The 18,952-nt window shown below is 36.8% G+C and overlaps 1 protein-coding gene across 5 annotated transcripts in view; it reads right to left on the bottom strand.

The window, feature by feature from the left end:
* RFX3 (regulatory factor X3) overlaps positions 1–18,952 on the bottom strand; it is a 293,748-nt gene that overhangs the window by 17,198 nt on the left and 257,598 nt on the right. For all 5 annotated transcript variants that reach the window (XM_045563482.1, XM_045563483.1, XM_045563478.1 and 2 more), the window contains one exon: positions 17,231–17,384. In XM_045563482.1, coding sequence (XP_045419438.1) covers positions 17,231–17,384 — 154 coding nt within the window. The remainder of the gene's footprint in view (positions 1–17,230; positions 17,385–18,952) is intronic.

Below are 18,952 nucleotides of genomic sequence, written 5' to 3'. Positions count from 1 at the left end.
AGGTTTGATAGAATTTGGCTGTGAATCCATCTGGTCCTGGGTTGTTTTTTGTTGGAAGATTTTTTATTGCTGCTTCAATCTTGTTGCTCATTATTGGTCTGTTCAGGAGTTCTATTTCTTCTGAATTGCATCTTGGGAGGTTGTGTGATTACAGAAATTTGTCCATTTCCTCTACATTTTTGAGTTCATGTAAATAGAAATTTTCACAGTATTCACAGATGATATTTTGTATTTCTGTGGTATCAGTTGTAATATCTCCTTTTTCATTTCTGATTGAGCTTATTAGGGTCCTTTCTCTTCTATTCCTGGTTAATCTAACAAGAGGTCTATTGATGTGTTTATCTTTTCAAATAACAAACTTTTTGTTTCATTGATCTTTTGTATTATTTTCTTGTTTTCAAGTTCATTTAGTTCTGCTCTGACCTTAGTTATTCCTTTTCTTCTGCTGGCTTTGGGTATGGTTTGTTCTTCCTTCTCTAGTTCCTTGAAATGTGTCATTAGATTGTTAATTTGTGATCATTCTGTCTTTTTGTTGCATATATTTAAGGCTATGAATTTTCCTCCTAGGGCTGCTTTTGCTGAATCCAAAATACTTTGATAGCTTGTGTCCCCAGATGGATTCACAGCTGAATTCTATCTGTCATTCAGTTTGAGGAATCTTTTCATTTCCATCTTAATTTCATCATTGATACAGTAATTGTTCAGCAGCAAGTTGTTTAATTTCCTTGACTGTGTGTAAAATTACGTTTCTCTTGGAGTTGATTTCTAGTTTTATTCTACTATAATCTGAAAAGATACGTCATGGTATGAATTTCAATTTGTTTTTAATTTGTTGAGACATGATTTGTGGCCTAAAATATGATCAATCTTAGAGGGAGAATGTTGCATGTGCTGAAGAGAAGAACATAGATTCAGTAGTTTTTAGGTAAAATGTTCTGTAAATGTCTGTTAGGCCCATTTGTTCTAGAGTCCCATTTAAGTCCAGTGTTTATTTATTTATTTTATGCTTGCATGATCTATCCAGTTCTGTCAGTCCACTGTTGAAGTCCCAGCAATTATGATGCTGTTGGTTATCACTTTGCTTAGATCTACTAGGGTTTTTTTAATGAATCCGGGTGCTTTTGTGTTAGATGCATAAATATTAAGGTCATATTTAGGTCACTGAATATGAAATGTCTGATTTGGAATCAAAAGTGTAGTTTATTATATCTCAAACAAGGAGCAGTACAATTAATCAAAGTATGTGCCTAAACTATTGACATAGATTTGCCATATTAATAGTAGCTTGTTTATGCCAGCAGGGAAGAAGCCTGGAGAGTGATGAAATCTCAAAAGGTATTTTACATAGCTTCTTTAAAATTGAATATTTTTCCTTGCAAGAAGCAGTCCAAGGCCTGAAAGAAGTGTTAGTCAGTTGGTGCAAGGTCTGGTGAATATGGTGGATGACAGAGAGTTTCCAAGTCCAGCTTCTGTAGTTTGAGCAGTGTTGTCTGTGTGACATATGATCAAGTGTTGTCTTGCAAGAGGACTGGCCTATCTCTATTGACCAATCTCGGCTGCTTAATCATAACCATCCTCATCATTTCATCCAAATGGTTGCAATAAACATTTGCTATAATCATTTGACCAGGTTTCATGAAGCTTTAGTGAATATAACCAGCGCTGGACCACCAAACAGACATTATTAGCTTTTTTTGGTGAATATTCAGTTTTGGACTGTGTTTCAGTGCTTCATCTTTCTCCAACCATTGTGCTGAATGCTTGCGACTATGAAAAAGAATCCATTTTTCATCCCATGTAACAATATGGTGTAGAAATGGTTTGCCTTTATTTTGTGACTGCAAAGAAAGGCAAGTTTTGAGATGATTTCTCTTCTGAAGCTCAGTTAATTTAAGCAGAACCCATCTATCCAGCTTCTTTACCTTGCCCATTTGTTTCAAATGGTCCAATATTGTTGGAATAGTAATGTCAAACCTGGCTGCTAATTTAAGCATAGGTTGAAATGGATTCACTTCCACTACAGCTTTCAGCTCATCATTATCCACCTTGGTCTCAGGTCACCCACCTGGCTCATTTTCAAGATTGAAATTAGCAGAACAGAACTTCTTAAACCATCGACATACTATGCATTCATTAACCACATCTTTCCCAAACACTATGTTGGTATTTCAAGCTGTCTGTGCTGCACTGGTTCCATGATGGAACTCGTATTTGAAAATAACACAAATTTTTTACTTATCCATGGTTTCACAGAAATTTCTGTAAAAAATTTTTGAAAGATAATCACAAGCCAAAACATGCATTTGAAAGACTGAGGATGTACCTTCACAATAAAAATAAAACAAGAAGTGTCAAAGTGAAATGTCAGAGATATCAACTGTCAAAATTTGTACTTAAGGAAATTGGGCATTCTATACTTAATAACTTAATATTGAGGATTGTTATGTTTTCTTGTTGTTTTCAAGAAGAAAGTCTTCCTCTCCTCGAAACCGTTTTCTCCAGGTCCTGACTAGAGGTCATAATGAACACTCTCCTGGACAATGTCAGACTAGGAAAATGCATGGTCCAGGCAGTCAGTGGGAGTCTGTCAGATCATAAATTCAGGCTGTGACTAGCATTGTCCACGAAGTATAATTGGGCTACAGGTCAGCACAGCCAGGGCAACTATGGGCAGGATCCCTGTGAGTCCGTGAGTGTGATCTTGACTTGTGGCCGGGCAACTGAGGAGTTCACTACTGGACTTCAAGGCCTAATGCCTGTCCCTCAGCACAGGCAGCATGAGAGAAGCCTGGCTGGGCAAGAGGGAGTGCAGCCTACAGGTGCAGCAAAGAGACCGCTGCACAGTAGATTCAGCAGTGGCTGACTTTTCACAGTGAGGGAGGAAAGCCTTGCTCTGTATGTAATGCTTGGGCTCTGAAACAACGCAAAGGTGGCCAGAGTCCCCAGACAGCAAACAGGCAAGGCCCCATGGGTGGCCCAAGAAACAGTGACTGGGGGCAGAAATGGGGGATGGAAGGAAAGAATTCAGGGATCCGGATGAAGACCTCATTCACAGGGACACCTCCCCTGCTGGAAGGGTTTACCCCTCCCTGAGGAGAAAGGATTAATGAGTAATCGTAATCACATTTATATTACATGCATCATAATTCTTTGAAGTACAGCCATTGCTTGCTATTAGTAATTGTTTATGCAAATCTGTGACAATTTCTTCAATAGTGTTAATTTAGTTCTTTCCAAAGAACCAAGTTAAAGCACTTCACATAGGAAGTACCTAACAAATGATCACTATTATTGTTATTATTGATATGATAATTATCCTCATCATCTCCCAAGAATTGTATACTAGACATACGCAGAAATCCACCTGACTCCACTATCCTGGTACCCTGAAATGACACAAAAAGAACTGCATCTTACATAATTATCCTCTTAATGAGGACAAGTCATCTTGGGCAGCCAGGTGAACATTCTGTACAGAAACTGCATCTTATAGAAGATCTCCCTGTTAGCATATCCAGATTATAGATTTACTGGTAGACAGATACTCTCTCTCTCTTTCTCTACCTCTCACTATTTATATCAAGATATTAGTTGTCCAGGTCTAAAATCACTGTTAACTAAACTACCACCCCCACACAAAAAATTGGTGGCAGCAAAGTGTGAAAGTGTATGGTCTAGAACAGAGGCTGGCAAACATTTCTGGTAAAGGACCAGACAGTAAATATTTTAGGCTTTATGGTATATAAAGACTGTCACAATTATTCCACTGTGACACTGCAGTGCAAAACTAGCCACGCTCAATAGGTGAATGAATGAGTGTGACATACTTCTAATAAAACTTTATTTAAAAAAACAGATGGGATTTGGCCTATGGGCCATAGTTTGCTGACCCCTGGCTAGAAGAAACATTTGTAAGGCCCTAGAAGATCTGCTCCAGCTCTCGAACAGTGAAGGGACCAGCACGATTTTATCTTTACGGAAGATGTAAGGACTTTGGCCACCAGAGGGATATGGAACCAAAGGCTTTAAGAGTTAGCACAGCTCATGCATATGGGCATCAAATGATGAAGGTCACAAGGAAAGAAACAAGGGTCATTTTTAAAAGATAGAAGCCAGTTTAAAGAGTAATCTTCCTCCACTTTCTCTGGACGCTTGCTTATATAGACAAAGAGAGACAGACAAAGGCTGGTGTTTGATTTTGTGAACTAATGGATGAAGAAAGAAGTTGTCTAGGATGCAAGAAGTCTGGGATGCATGGAAGTTTGCAAGACAAGAGACTGGGAAAAAGGTTATATGTGTTAGTAGTTCAGATGGGGCAAACTTCCCTAGTGAGAAGTTTGCTCCAATTTGGATGCTAGGCGGTCCTTTCTGAAGGCTTTGGGTAGAATTCTTTTTCCCCCTTTTCTAGCTTCTAGAGGTTGCCCACATTCCCTGGTTTCTGGCCTCCTTCCATCTTTAAAGCCAGCAATGCCAGGTCAAGTCTATCACACATTGTATCACTTTGACACTGATTCTTCTACTTCTCTCTTCCACTTTTAAGGTCTCTTGTGAATATGTTGGGCCCATCTGGATAGTCCAGGAAAATCTCCCCATTTTTTTGTTTTTTTTGGGAGACAGAATCTTGCTCTATTGCCTGGGCTAGAGTGCAGTGGCGTCATCATAGCTCACTGCAACTTCAAATTCCTAGGCTCAAGTGATCTTCCTGCCTCAGCTTCCTGAGTGGCTGGGACTACAGGCGCACACCACCATGCCCGGCTAATTTTTCTTTTTTTTTTTGTAGAGATGGGGTCTCGCTCTTGCTCAGACTAGTCTTGAACTCCTGGGCTCAAGCAATCCTCCCGGCTCAGCCTCCCAGAGTGCTAGGACTACAGATGTGAGCTACTGTGCTGGCCAATCTCCCCATTTTAAGGGCAACTAATTAGCAACCTTAATTCTGTCTGTAACCTAACATATTCTAGGTTCTAGGGATTTGGATGTAGACATCTTTGCAGGCCCATTACACTGCTATCATACATATGTAAGTTCTTTTTAAATTGTCACATTTGCCTGAGTGAAACCATATGACTAATTTTTTTTCTAGTATTGGAGGAAATACATGCAACCAGATTAAGCTGTTGAGAACACAGTTACTTTTTCTTCAATTTGTTTGTTTTGTGTCCTTTACTGGGGGGGGATAGGGTGCAATGGTATATAGAAATCAATTCATCTTTTATGATATATTTGCCATTTAGGGCATTTATGCTTTATTTTTCATTTATAGACTTTTAATTTTGTACATAACTTCACACCAGTCTGAAAATTTTTACAGCATGCATTTCAAGGTCTAGGCTTACTGAAACCATATATGTATATGAAAAGTTTATCAGGATCACAGAGCTTAAAGTTACTAATGTTACACAAGGAAATCATTGCAGAGAAACAAGTGGAAATCAAAACTGAGGAAACCAAAAGCTAGTGGGTAATGGGGCCAGAGCAGCCCTAAGCTCCACATCCAAATGAAGGAAGGCCCATGAAAGCAACTCTAATGCTAAGGTTATACACTAAGGAACAGAATACATCCTGGTCTTCTGGACAGGACCAGGACCTGTGCCACCAGCTGCACCAAAGACCTTGGAAAGCCCTCTTGTGATAGTGCTACTCAATGATTCCATGAGGACTCATGTTGCAAAGAAGCTGGCAGTCAAATGCCTAGGTGCTGGCATGCAATTTTCTGAAGAAAGTGACCACAGGCAGCATATACGGCACAAAACAAACTTCACCATGTTACCACAAGCATTCCTGTTGACCATGATGCTCAGCACCAATAAGCCATATAGTTGAAAGCATGAACTAGAAAAAACTACTCATTTGGGGGACATCAGCTACATCGGAGACCAGTTCTGCCATCAGTGGTAACTTTAGATATATGTATATATGGAAGGAAATATGTATATTCGTGTATATGTATACATTTTGCCAGTTTATGCCAATGAATTATTTGCTCTAGGAAAGAAGATCTTTAAGCTGTCATAGGCACTAAGAACAGATGGCTATAAAGTTCTCTGACGTGGTTTGTCTATCTTATGGTGGAAATAAGAAGTCTCTTTGGGACATATTTTACCTTTTAACTTGCATAAATTGTATATAATCCTCTCTCTCTCTTTCATAAGTACATATAAAACCTTTCATTCATTCCACTAGTTAAGATTTTATTCAAGTCTAGCTATGATTGTCTAGTTAAAACTAACTATGTTTATGTTTCATCCCTAATGTTGCCATTTTCTTTTCTAATTGATTTATTTTCCACTCTATTTTGTTGGTTGTGTTTTTCAAAGCATTGAATTAGTTTGCCTTTGATTACCATTTTGGCTACATACCAAAGAATGCTGTTGGATTCTTTATAAATCCATGGACCATTTGACTCAACATTCAAAAACTGTCTGCAGGCTATTTTTCCAGTTGTAATACAGAATTATTAAAGCCTTCATGTATCTTTCTGTTATTTGTTTTATTAATTTCAACTTCTAAGTTCACCTTTATATGATTAAAAATTAATGGTCTAATTGTACACATTATTATTCGGATTGTCAGTACAGAATCAATTTTAAAAAATCTAATCCAGAGTAGAAGGCAATCAAATACAGTCCTCCTGAGTAATACATAGAGTTTCAGATATTTATATGTTTATGGAAATGGGAAGGAAATGGAACTAAAAAAGATTAGGAACCTACTTTGTGCCTGTCTGCCTGCCCTGACTGTCCACTCCACCTACCTACCTACCTACCTACCTACCTACCTACCTACCTAATTTAATCCTCACAACAGCCCTATTAAGAAATGTCCATATGCTTATTTTGTTTATAAGAGAACTAAGACTCACACGAGGAGATTATACACACACACACACACACACACACACACACACACACACACATGACTTTGTCAGGTTGCAAAGGTATTAAATGGGAAAGGTAGAACTTAAATTCAAGTGTGAAGCACAGCATGGGAGGAACAACATAAGAGGGAAAGCCAGCCTGACCTGGGTTTGAATCGCAACTCAACCACTATCCATCCGTTAAGTGATCCCAGGCAAGCTAAACTCTTTGAGCCTTAGATTTCCTCATATCTGAAACAGACTGTGTTAACATGAACATTAAATATGCTTATGTTTGCAAAAGAACCTAGAATAGTGCTTCTACCACAACACATTATCTTCAAAACCCAGTTTTCTGATACTACTGGTAAAATCCTAGAATTGTATTCAATAAAAAAGACATTAAGGTGGTGATTTTAAAATCAGCCTCTCTGGCTGAGAGGAAGTGCAGTCTAAGAATGAAGTGTATCCTATGCTTTGATTTCAAGTTGTTTACATTATAAAGTTAAGCTAGGGCTGGAGTTGGAAGTCAGTTTATGTACTGACTAAGCCATTTATAACTCAAGTAAGCAAATGCCTTGAGAAAGGTTGGCCTGAACATGGATGGGGTGCGTGTGTATGTGTGTGTGTGTGTGTATGTGTCTGCCCTTACGGAGGTGATCATACAACTAGAAATAGCTGATGAGCTCAGATGAGTATCAACACGTAAATCTTGGCTTAACCAACTGCTTCTTTCTGCTTTTCTGAGAAGTCAATGAAGGAATAAGGCCCCTTAAAGCTTTTTTCTTAATAGAATCAGGAAGACCGTTCACATGCATATTTGGAACTTCCTGATCTGATGCTAATCTTTTCAACACTCTATACTTAGCTTGAACTTTATAACATTTTGAGTTTTGCAAATCATATATAGCTCAGCGATCTCCCATGACTGCAGTTCTATTAACTTTTGTTAATAAAATTGATCAAAAGAGGGTTAGGTTGTGGCAACTATTTTGGATGTTTTTGATGGTGGAGAGAAATGTCTTGATATTTCAATTTTAAGGAGTTCTAAAACATTATTATTTTCTTTAAATGTCTCCCAAACGAGAACCAAATCTATCAAAGCATTTTACACTTAGCACTGGTACAGTCTTAGAACTTAGGAAACACAGTTGCTGACTTTAATTTCTAATTTTATAGTATTTGTAAGGAATATTAATGTTCCATTTGGTAAGATCTTGGGTTCCTTGGTTACTTTTTTTCTGTATGTATACTTTTCTATGTATTTTCAAATAGTTTTTTTTGAAGCCTGCTAAGAAGGCCAAGGTTTCTGTCAGTTTGCTCCACGCAAAGGCAAATCCTGCCTTCTAATAGCTGTTAGTCCTGCTCCTTCGGGTTAGCCAGCTGTCCTGGCAATGTGGGCTATTGGCCACTCTGTACCCAGGGCAGCATATTTACAACTGTTCAGGCTTTTTTGCCCCATGGGGACACAGCAACATGTGCACCTTTATATCACTTCCAAAACTCTAAGACACATTCATGAATGAGCATGCAAGTAGTGAAGTGTTCAAGTAAGAATACAGGCCTTAGTTGCTTTAGAAGAGAAAAGTAGTTTCAAAAATAGGAGTATTCAACACCACAACAAGACTAAAGCAAGAGGGGGCCTCTGTCCTGAGACCCGCACTGTGTAGAACCCTACTTTGTCTTTTCCATGGCTGTTCCACTTCTTCTAGTGTAAAGAATCCACAGAGCCAAGAGGATGTGCCTTCCTGGAGACTGTGCTTCATTTTCACTCCTCCAGACCATACTCCTATTGTCTGAAATTCAAGAATTTCCTGCCCAAAGGCCCCGATTTCCCTTCCAGGCCTCCTCCCCTCCAAGTCCACCCTTTAGAGGCAAAAAGGGACAGCCAACAGGGGCAGCTGTTTGCAAAAGATAGGGAGAGCTTGAAAACTGGGCTGAGATATCCACAAGTATGAGCACAAAGCTATTCACAGTATACTATGGGGAGTGATGAGGTGGTCTAGGGGCCAGGAACTGGCTATGTCTATGTAAGCATTTCCTGGCATGGAACTCAGGGGAGATTGAGAACTTTATATTTAAACTCAGTCTTCCAAGTTGTTATCAGACATATTTGTCAAGGTAGGTGGATAAAACAGATTTTATTTATAGTTTGATTCACAACTTTTAAAATATTTAGACATATGGTATCCTAGGCCCTGTAAATGTTGGGGTTGAGCCTGGCAGCACATCTTGTATGCAAATAAAACTAAGGGTGGAAGAGAAAGATTCTTGCTCCTAACTAAAACTGGCTCCCCTTGAGGCCACGTGTGTTATCTAATACTAAAACATGGCATTAAGTTATTATATCATAATTTTGATTATACCACCTCTCTTTGGGAAGTCATTAGCTGGAGAGACAAAGGGAGTGAGGATATAGAAACATGTTCCCTTTGTACCAAGAAAACCTTTATAAAAAATATAAATCAGGTTTGAAATGCTTGTATTCTCACCACACAAGGCCCATATTTTCACAGAGAATCTCATTTTTAACAAATGTTGGCATGGATGTAGAGAGATAAGAACATTCATACACTGCTGGTGAAACTGCAAACTAGTACAAGTCTTGTGGAAAGTAGTACAGAGATACCACAAAAAACTAAAAGTAGAACTACCATTTGATCCAGCAATCCCACTACTGGGTATTTAATCAAAGGAAAAAAGACATTATATATATTAAAAAAAACACCTGCACTTGAATGTTTACAGCAGCACAATTCACAACTGCAAAGATATGGAAACAACCCAAGTGCCAAACAATACATGAGTGGATTAATAAAATGTGATATATGTATACCATGGAGTACTACTCAGACATAAAAAAAAATAGTGAACTAATTCCTCTTGTATTAACCTCGATGGAGCTAGAAACCATTCTTCTAAATGAAGTATCAGAAGAATGGAAAAACAAATGCCACATGTACTCACCATTAAATTGGAACTAATTGATCAACACTTATGTGAACATATGGAAATAACATTCATCAGAAATCAAGCAGGTAGGAGGGGAGAGGAAGGGATGGGTAAATTCACACCTAATGAGTCCAACACACACTGTCTATGGATAGGCACACTTATAACTTTGACTCAAATGGTACAAAAGCAATTTATGTAACCAAAATGTTTGTACCCCCATAATATTCTGAAATTATAAATACAAAAAATATATTTTATGGCAGTGTATTTTAGTACAATGCTGATATAAAGAAAAGCCCAAAACAATTCCTGTGGACTTCGCAATCTGCCCATCTCAAACAAGGGCTATTTCTTTATCAGCAGGGCCAGTTACCACTTTTACCTGTGGTTGAGAGCAAACCCACCATAAAGACAATCTCAAAGCCAGAGCCACTTGGGCTAGGCACAGGATAACAGAGTGTGGCAAAGTGGCCAGCAGGTGGAGCTGTCATGCTTAATCTGTGCCAGGGAATCTTTTACACCAAGCTTGCTCTCTGGTGTGGGCTGCCCAAGTAGCATCACCACTACCAAACTTTTTTCTAAATAAATAACCTAGTGGTAGGCTTTGCTGAAGAGAACTGTGTGCTGAGATTTCCCTCCTGATATCTACAGTGACCACTTTAGTCCTTGAAATGTTTTAAGAAATCTTGAACTTCTATTTTTGTTTCCTTTCTCACTTCCAAACTCTTTAGGAAAAATGCTGTTTAGTTGTAAGCATGTATGAAAAACCAATTTCATACAGAGGTTCTCTGAAATATTATTGACAGGCACTATCTAAGGAGAAGGTGTATGTCTTGGTCTAGGAGATTTATTTTCCAGAGTAAAGAAATCCAGTATATCAATCATGAAATCCAATAAGAAGTCCTACAAGTTGGTAGTCTGTCCTTCCATCACTCCTTTGTACTTCCTTCCTTGAATGAGTATTTTTTGAGCAATTACGGTGGGTCATTTTAGACCACGGTTATAAGCAAAATTTTCTCCATTCCCTGAAGAGGATAAGAGGAAAGGTTATAGCCCAGAGCCAGCAGGGAAGAAAACCATATATAGGAAGCTAATGAGCAGGGATCCCAGAGGGAAAGGCCTGTAGCCCTGGGCTGCTGAGTCAATAGGTTCTTTTCTCCGATGCAAGGAGAGAAATGAACAGAATGACAAACAAGGAAAAAGGAGGAAAAATGGGACAGCTTGCATAGAGCCAATTCTTAAGAGTTTATAGAAGGGCCTCCTACATCTCTCTAGCGGGTCACTTTCGTAATTTATTTTCAAGTTGTTAGAAAGTTTGCTAATGTAGAGGAGCAGACTTACAGCTAAAACCAAACTACAAATTCTAAAAAAATTATTTTCATTTAGGTCTGGTCTTGGGGCGGGTACAGAGTAGCTGAAGGGTGTAATTTGTTGTTGTTGTTTTATGGCAGATTTAGCTTTCCAATTGTAATTTGCTTAGACTAATATTCCATTTAGTTTGCATGTTTTGAACATCTATTAACAAAAAGTGGAAGGGGGAAGGATGGGTGGTAGGCTTATCAAGAAGCATCCTGTAAGGCAGAGGAAAGAAGCCCTGGGACAAAATAATAAAGGCTTATGTGCTAGGCACCTGGTTTATGACTGTGAGAGAGAAAATGAGTGTGTTTGCCTCCGTGTGTGTGTGTGTGTGTGTGTGTGTGTGTGTTTGCACATAGTCCCTATTCTGAAACCATCTACAAGTAATTTATATGATGAAAATTTTCAACCATAGATTAAGTCTATTTGGCTATTTGAAGTGAGACAGTCTTACTTTATAAAGTTAGTTCTACCACTTGCTAGTTTTGGTTTGGGGCAACTTGCAACTTCTGGTTTTTTCACCGGTGAAATGGGGATCCCAAGGTATCTTCTGGAAGATATTGGTGAATATTAAATAAGAACATAAAACACCTATCACAGTTATTGTCACAAGGCCTGGCCTCAATTAGAAAAATATTAATATAATAAATAATAAGCTTTATTATGAATAACAATCTACAATATAACTTTTAACAAGTATTCCTTACCTTTTCTAAGCTACCACTATTCCAAGATTAATTTTTTTTACTGCAAACTATCTCAATTTGTAATATAGTTCATGCCTTTTAAAATATTCTATTATAACAAGTCAACTGTCCCAAAGTCACATTTTCAGTATACTACCTAGTTGCACAAGACTGATGTTCAGTGAAATTTGTTTTTCTTTGGTTTGATTTTACCTTAAGCATCAATGCTTATTTACCACGACTGTACTTCTAAGAAATGGAACCCTTTCACTGAACTTTTATCCCAAAAGCTTACTTGTTGAATTATTGCTCTTCTCTAGTTTTTAGGTTTTGAAGATTTTTTCCTTCTAAAAAATTGATTGAGTACACCCATTTTGATAAAATCAAGATATATTTTTCTTTTGATGGTAAATTCTTATGGGTTCTATAATATTTTATAGAAATATTATCTTTTCTATATTGATATTCACAATTTAATAATTAAAGCCTTTATTGGTTTCTATTTTTACTTCAAAAAGTTTGCTAAAGAGATGGCTTAGATAAAATATTAAGTATAATTAAATTATGATAAAATAATTTAAATATATTTACTAAATTAAACATAAAAATGTTTGTAACAGAAAATCATTTTATGAAGCAATCAAAATTTTATAGATCCAGGGAATATATAAATGGACTACGTATATTTTAAAGGGATAAAGCATATATACCATAAACTTCCAAATAGATTTTAAACAGCCATAAAACTTGAAAAGGATATTTTTCTGATCAATTTTTCTCGTTACACAGAAAGCCTTATGATCTTTAAAATTGTCTATTTAACAGGTGTGCAAACAGATGCAACATGTTTATTTTATTTTATTTTATTCCTACTCTTAAAATTTCATCATTGCCAGAAAGCCTATGGGCAAATTTATAATATTTAAATAAAAATTTAAAAATTATATAAATTCTAGCAGTAAATACATTCTGTTTCCTTTATCATCTAGGCAAAAAAAAAAAAAAAGAAAAAGAAAAAAAGAAAAAAAGAAACTCTGGAACTGTAAATGCTTTAAATACCTTGCCAGTTGGTATTAATGTAGTAGCAGACTGACATTTAGAAGAAAACTTATTGGGACTATGATGCTGTTTCCAGTTTGAGGGGGAGGCATTATATGGTCGTCTTCAACAATTGATAGTGTTACAGTGAATGCAAAAATAATAGTTTGTGTGCTTGTATACTTTGTTTATCTATAAAGCATGTGTTGGTTTATCCTGCTTGCTTAAATAATGTAAGTAATGTTAATTTTAAAACTCATTTATTGAGTTCACATTAATGAAAAGATACATTAATTGTTCTTAAGTTACTTTAACAGGAAAACCTTTTTCCTTGCTTTTGGACCTATTTAGTTGTCTGACACCTTTTCCAAAGCACCTACAGAGGCAAAGCAAATGCCCCAGCAAAGTTTGTGACTATTTTACACATTTGCTCTCACTGACCTGAACTGTTCTTGCTCCAATCCTACCCTACCCTGTAGCAGGTAATAAGCATGGTAGATGAACAGCAAGGACTTTGGTGCCAGACTGCTTGGTTTCAGAACCTGATTTCACAACTTAGTAGCTGTGTGACCTTGGGCAAGTTACTTGCTCACTCTGTGTCTCATTTCATCATCTGTAAAATAGGTGTAATAATAGTATCCACTCATAGGGTTGTGGTAAGTTAGTATATATAAAGCATGTAAAACAGTGCCTGGCATACTGTCCCTATGTGGATGTTAGTTTCACTTGAAATCTTTGGCTTTCTATCCTAATCCAATTCATCCTCTTGTCTGTTGAATTTGACAGTATTTACTTGGTCCCCCTGGTGCTAGAACCTCAGATTTCCCATGAAAACTTTCTGTTGGCTGTGCTCCCTCCCACCTCAGACAGGACCTGTGCATGCTTCCCTGTGCCTGTAGTGGTCTTCATCCCTTACCTCCAGATTCTCTCTTCAAAGAGTTAAATCCTTTTGTCCTTTAGTTCTCATCTCAAACATCATTTTCTTGGGGCAGCCTTTCCTGGCCTTCCCAGGCTAGATTAAGTGTCCTGTGCTTTAAGTGTTCCTACAGCCCTTTAATTTTCCTTTATATCACTTAACAAAATTTGTAGCTATGTAGTTATGTGAGTATTTAATAAATATGCATCCCCAACTAAAATGTAAGCTCCCTGAAGGCAGGGTCAAAATCCATTTTGTTCATCATTGTATCCTAACCATTATAGTGGTTGGCCTAGAGGATTTGTGTAAGAAGTATCTGTTAAATGATAAATCAGTTTCAGAGATGAGAAGTCTGGAGTTCAACACAAGTGAACATGATTTGCTCAAGATTGTATCACTATAAATGACAGAGTGAGATGTAGAATTTAGTTCTTCTGACTCAACGCCCCTAATGATTTCCAAGCATTAAATCTTAAATTATACAAATCATACAAAAAGCCATGCAACTATTATTGTGTAGGTTCTAGAATAAAAAGTAAAACAACAAATCAGAGAGAATAGGTCTAGTTAAGGTATTCTGGAGAGATTGGACCTCCCTGAGGAACTGATATTTAAGACATGGAGTAGGAGTTAGAATGGGCAAGAACAGGTGGGCAGAGGGTTCCACGTAGAAAGAACCATTTACAAGGTGGTCCAGTGATGAGAAAGGCTTGGTGAATGAGAACAGAGAACAGGCCACTGTGACTGTAACAGAAGGAGTAGGAAGTGGGAGGCTGAGGTTGATCAGAGAGGCAGGACCAGATCATGTAAGACCTCTTAGACTAAGGGAAAAATTTTGTTCCTTAATTAGCAAGAAGGGAAAGACAGGTAAGGCTTTTAAGTCGAGGATAACATGATCAGCTTTATATTTCCGTAAGATGATACTGACTGTGCTCTGAGGGATTTGGGAAAGAGAAGGCTTAGTAATTGGTTGGAGATTGGTGTCAAGGTCAAAGGATAGGTAAAAGAGGACACTCAGGTGTCTGGCATGATCAACAGGGAGGATCATGGTGCCATTTACTGAGAAAGGGCCATCAGTAGATAGAATAAGAGCTTAATTTCATTAAGTATATAATAGGCTCTCAATAAATAGTGACAATTTGTTATTGTTTTTGTGGTTGCTGTTATTACTGATTACTGAAAACCACTTGCTGTGATTAAGAGTAATGACGATTTTTATCGATATCAATGGATCTTGGCCTGATGAGTTGCTCTCACTCTGTACAGAGACACTTATGCATTTGGTGTTTGGAAAGGGAAGTCACCCTAGGGGCCAAAAGAGGGTAGGCTTAGGATAACATGTGAGGGGAACATAAGAAAACAGCTTTCTTCTTTCCTAAATTTCCTCCTCCCTTTCCCAAGGATCAAGAAATTTTAGATATGATAATGTAACCAAAAACCAATAGATCTATAACAGCTAACAGGTATATGAGGCATCAATGCTATATGAAGAGATCAAACCTATAAAATTCGCCTTAATTTGCCTTCTGGGCTGAATAATAGATGAGCATAGACAGTTAAACAATTTTCCTATAAATTACATAATGGGATAGTAAGCAAAGATATCAAGAAGTATGCTTAGATCTTTGATCTTAATTTCCTATCCTATTTTTCCATTTAGATTTTTTTCTTTGCCTCATGTGGCAATCTGTCATAATCATTTGGATCGTTTACATGCAGTAAAAAAGAAAGAAGATCTATTAGGATGATTATTTGGCTCATGCTCACTGCCTTTGTTCTGTAGAGACTGAAGGGAAGCAAGGACCATGCACCAGGATCAGCCACATAGTAGTGTTCATGAGAATCCCTATTATCATTATCCTGTTCATCCTTTTAAAGAAGCCCCAGAGCCTATGAGGCGGATGGCAAATGCATTAAATATACTAAAAGATATATTCATTTCTAAAGTTTTAAACCCAGAGTTGACAAATTTTACAGTAATCTATATGTCAACTGGGCATTTTGCAACAAGGCATCTACAAAACACCTAAAGAAAGAGGCAACAAGGGGAAAGGAGGTAAAATCTAAGAAAAGTCCAGATTGTTTTGGTCAGATGAGGTCCTGCCTATAATTTAAAAGCTACATTGATGCCGCTTAATCTCACACATATTCATTTGGCATCACTGAAGCACAATCATCATTGGAGAACATCACACAAACACACAGATCATTATACAAGAAGAAATTTTAAATAAATGGAAAACAGGAGCATGTTCTAAACTAGTTTGACATGCATTTTATTTATACTAGATTACTTACAAAGGTCATTGAAGTATTTTAATATATTTTTTATTTATACCTTTATTATTAACATATTAAACTAGGAAAAGCATAAAACCATATTTATTTTCACTCTTTTTATTTAAATAAGCACATGCACATAGCCTAAAAACATGTCTTCTTTAATGCTTTGAGTAATTTGCTATATTTTCTAACCTGGTATAATCTAGCAAGGTACAAAGAACCCTCAGTTCAATATAACAAAATGAGCCAGTGTCGAATCATTTGAGCATTTCCATTTATTCCTTAGTATATTAACCAACTCTTATTTATATTAACTTTAGAGTTTTAACTTTTTGACACTTGCTGAAGATAAGCCATTATGATTACCATCCAGAAATTCTGGAGAAGAATGTTTTTTCACATCTTTAGTGGTGAGAAGCATGAGTCTGAAAATCAGACTAAGTGGTTGAAAAAGGTCTCCACCATTTACTAGCTATTAATATATGTAACCATTTAATTTCTCTGTGTCTTAGCTTTCTGAATAAACCTCAGCTAATTATCTGTAAAACAGGATAAAGTAGAACCTATTTCAAAGAGTTGTTGTAAGTGTTAAATGCTTTGTTATGTGTAAAAAACTTAGAACTGTGCCTGGTACATAGTAAGTGTCCAAAAAACTGTTAGTTATCATTGTCATCATCATCCTTATCCTTCTAAAATAAAATAATTCACTTTTTTCTTGGGGTCTGGGAAAAGGAGTCAACAAAGTACATATTTAACTTTTTCCTTTGCATTCCTAGCCCTTTGCCTTACCAGAAACATCAATCTTTCTTATTTCCCACTCAAAAGATTTTTTTTTTAGTCCAGTGGTTCTCAAGCTTTTCTTTTATATTGATATACAGTATATCAAAACATTTTATATAGTATAGCAAAACATTCCATGACCTTTCACCTGATACAATCTACAATTTTAGAATCCTTTGGTTAAGTACATATGAACAGAGAGATTTAAAGACCTCTTGCAATACCTCCACAGCCCCTCCTGGGCCTGAGGCTCACTTGATTAGGCACCATGGTTTTAATCAAGAAATAATACATTTAGATTGAAGTATAATTCAAGTTCTTTTTAAAAAGCCCAGTGGATCATAGCTCTTTAGCCTCTCTTACCTCGCCCATGACTGCTATGGGTGTCTCTCCTGTTGCCTGGGCAACACGATGTTCTACTAGGTAGAACATATATTCATCATAGAGTAGACGGATCAGGTGGAAAGAGCCAAAGCTGGCAGCACTGCGTAAGGTTAAGTCCCGAATAACCATTGAGCTGTTCCAAGAGAAAAGACATATATGCAGCCATATTAGTGTCAAACTATTTTCCTTCTTAAAAGAAGTCAAGTTGGGAGCCTATATGGTTAGTACAGCACAAAACCTGCCATAGAATAATTTCATTATTGAGAGCAGTTGGCTCAACTCATTTAAACAGAGTGGTAAAAAGATAATCCTCACTGAGATTTGATCCTTATCACAGCTAGATAGGTCTTCAATGGGAAAAACCATTTTACCATCACAGGCAAGTCTGCTGGTTCTGTTAAACTCACAAATGGATCAGAACTGAATATTGAATATAAAAGAGTTTGGAAAGGTTGAGTACCCATCACTACCATAAGAAAAAGCAACTCAAAATAAAAAAATCTTGATGGGTAGCACTCTTGTCACCTGTCAGTAACAATGACCCATTTGGGGTATACTTTAGGAAAAGTATGTATTTGTGCCAGACAAAGGGTGCAAAATATACTAAGCAATGTTCCTAGGTGTGGCAGTGTAGAATGTGAGTGAGGATGTACAGGGATTCCAGCAAGTTTTGTTGGGAGATAAATTTATTAATGATTCCTGTTTCTTACTGAATTTAAATTAAGATAATTTTTCCTTTCAAATTAAGGTAATTTTCCATTAGAAATAAGTATAATAAAATCAATTGAGAGATGTATTTCTTTTAAAAATGTAAGTTTAAATTTACATATCAAAATATGAACAATATTAATAAAATACTACTAATAAACTCTATTATATTCAAAATGGAAGTGATTCCAAAATAAAATCTTGGCCTCACCAAAGACATGTCAATTATTAAGCTTATTCATGCACTTTAAACTCAGAACAACGTGTGTGACTGTGTGTGTTTCTCATCATTTTCACTTAGTGGCCTTTTTCTAAAGATTTTTGGCCTACTGACACTAAAACAACTATTATATTTTTAGGAGGAAGAGACAGAATCTTACAAATGTACATGCTGATACTACTGTGCCTTGTTTTACAATAAAAATTTGTAAAACACCAGGCAAATGGAAAACCAGAAGGCTGTACTTCTGTTTTCTGTTTCATTTTTCAACCTTGGTTAAATACGGGCCACTACTACATCAAATTCTGTAACTGGCAAGTGACAGATCATGATTGTACATCTTAAACTCAGAAGTCCTGGATTCTGATTCTGGCTCTTCATTAATTGACTGCTGATGTCAAACAGATCATTTCCCTGACATTGTTTATCCTCTTGGGTGAAAACAAAAGCAGTATATTTAGTATTATCTAAGTTACCTGGTTATTTCAAGGATAAAATGAGTTAAAGGATTTGAAATCAACTTATGAATAAATAGAACACTATTCAAATGTAAGTGATTGTGATTATAACATACAGAATAAGAGAAGCTGAGCTTCTTATTCTCATTTGTTTACGACAGCAAGAATGTGGATTTGGGGATTACTACATGATCACGACAGAGGACCTCTCAGTTCTGTGGATCTATTTACTAAGAAAAAAAAACACATGAGTTCAGAGGATCTTAAGACAACTACCCATTACTACATTGCTACATCTATCAGAGTTAATAATAT

Source organism: Lemur catta, chromosome 10, assembly GCF_020740605.2.
Source record: "Lemur catta isolate mLemCat1 chromosome 10, mLemCat1.pri, whole genome shotgun sequence".
Lineage (NCBI taxonomy): Eukaryota > Metazoa > Chordata > Mammalia > Primates > Lemuridae > Lemur > Lemur catta.
This window is presented reverse-complemented; position numbering and strand designations above follow the sequence as displayed.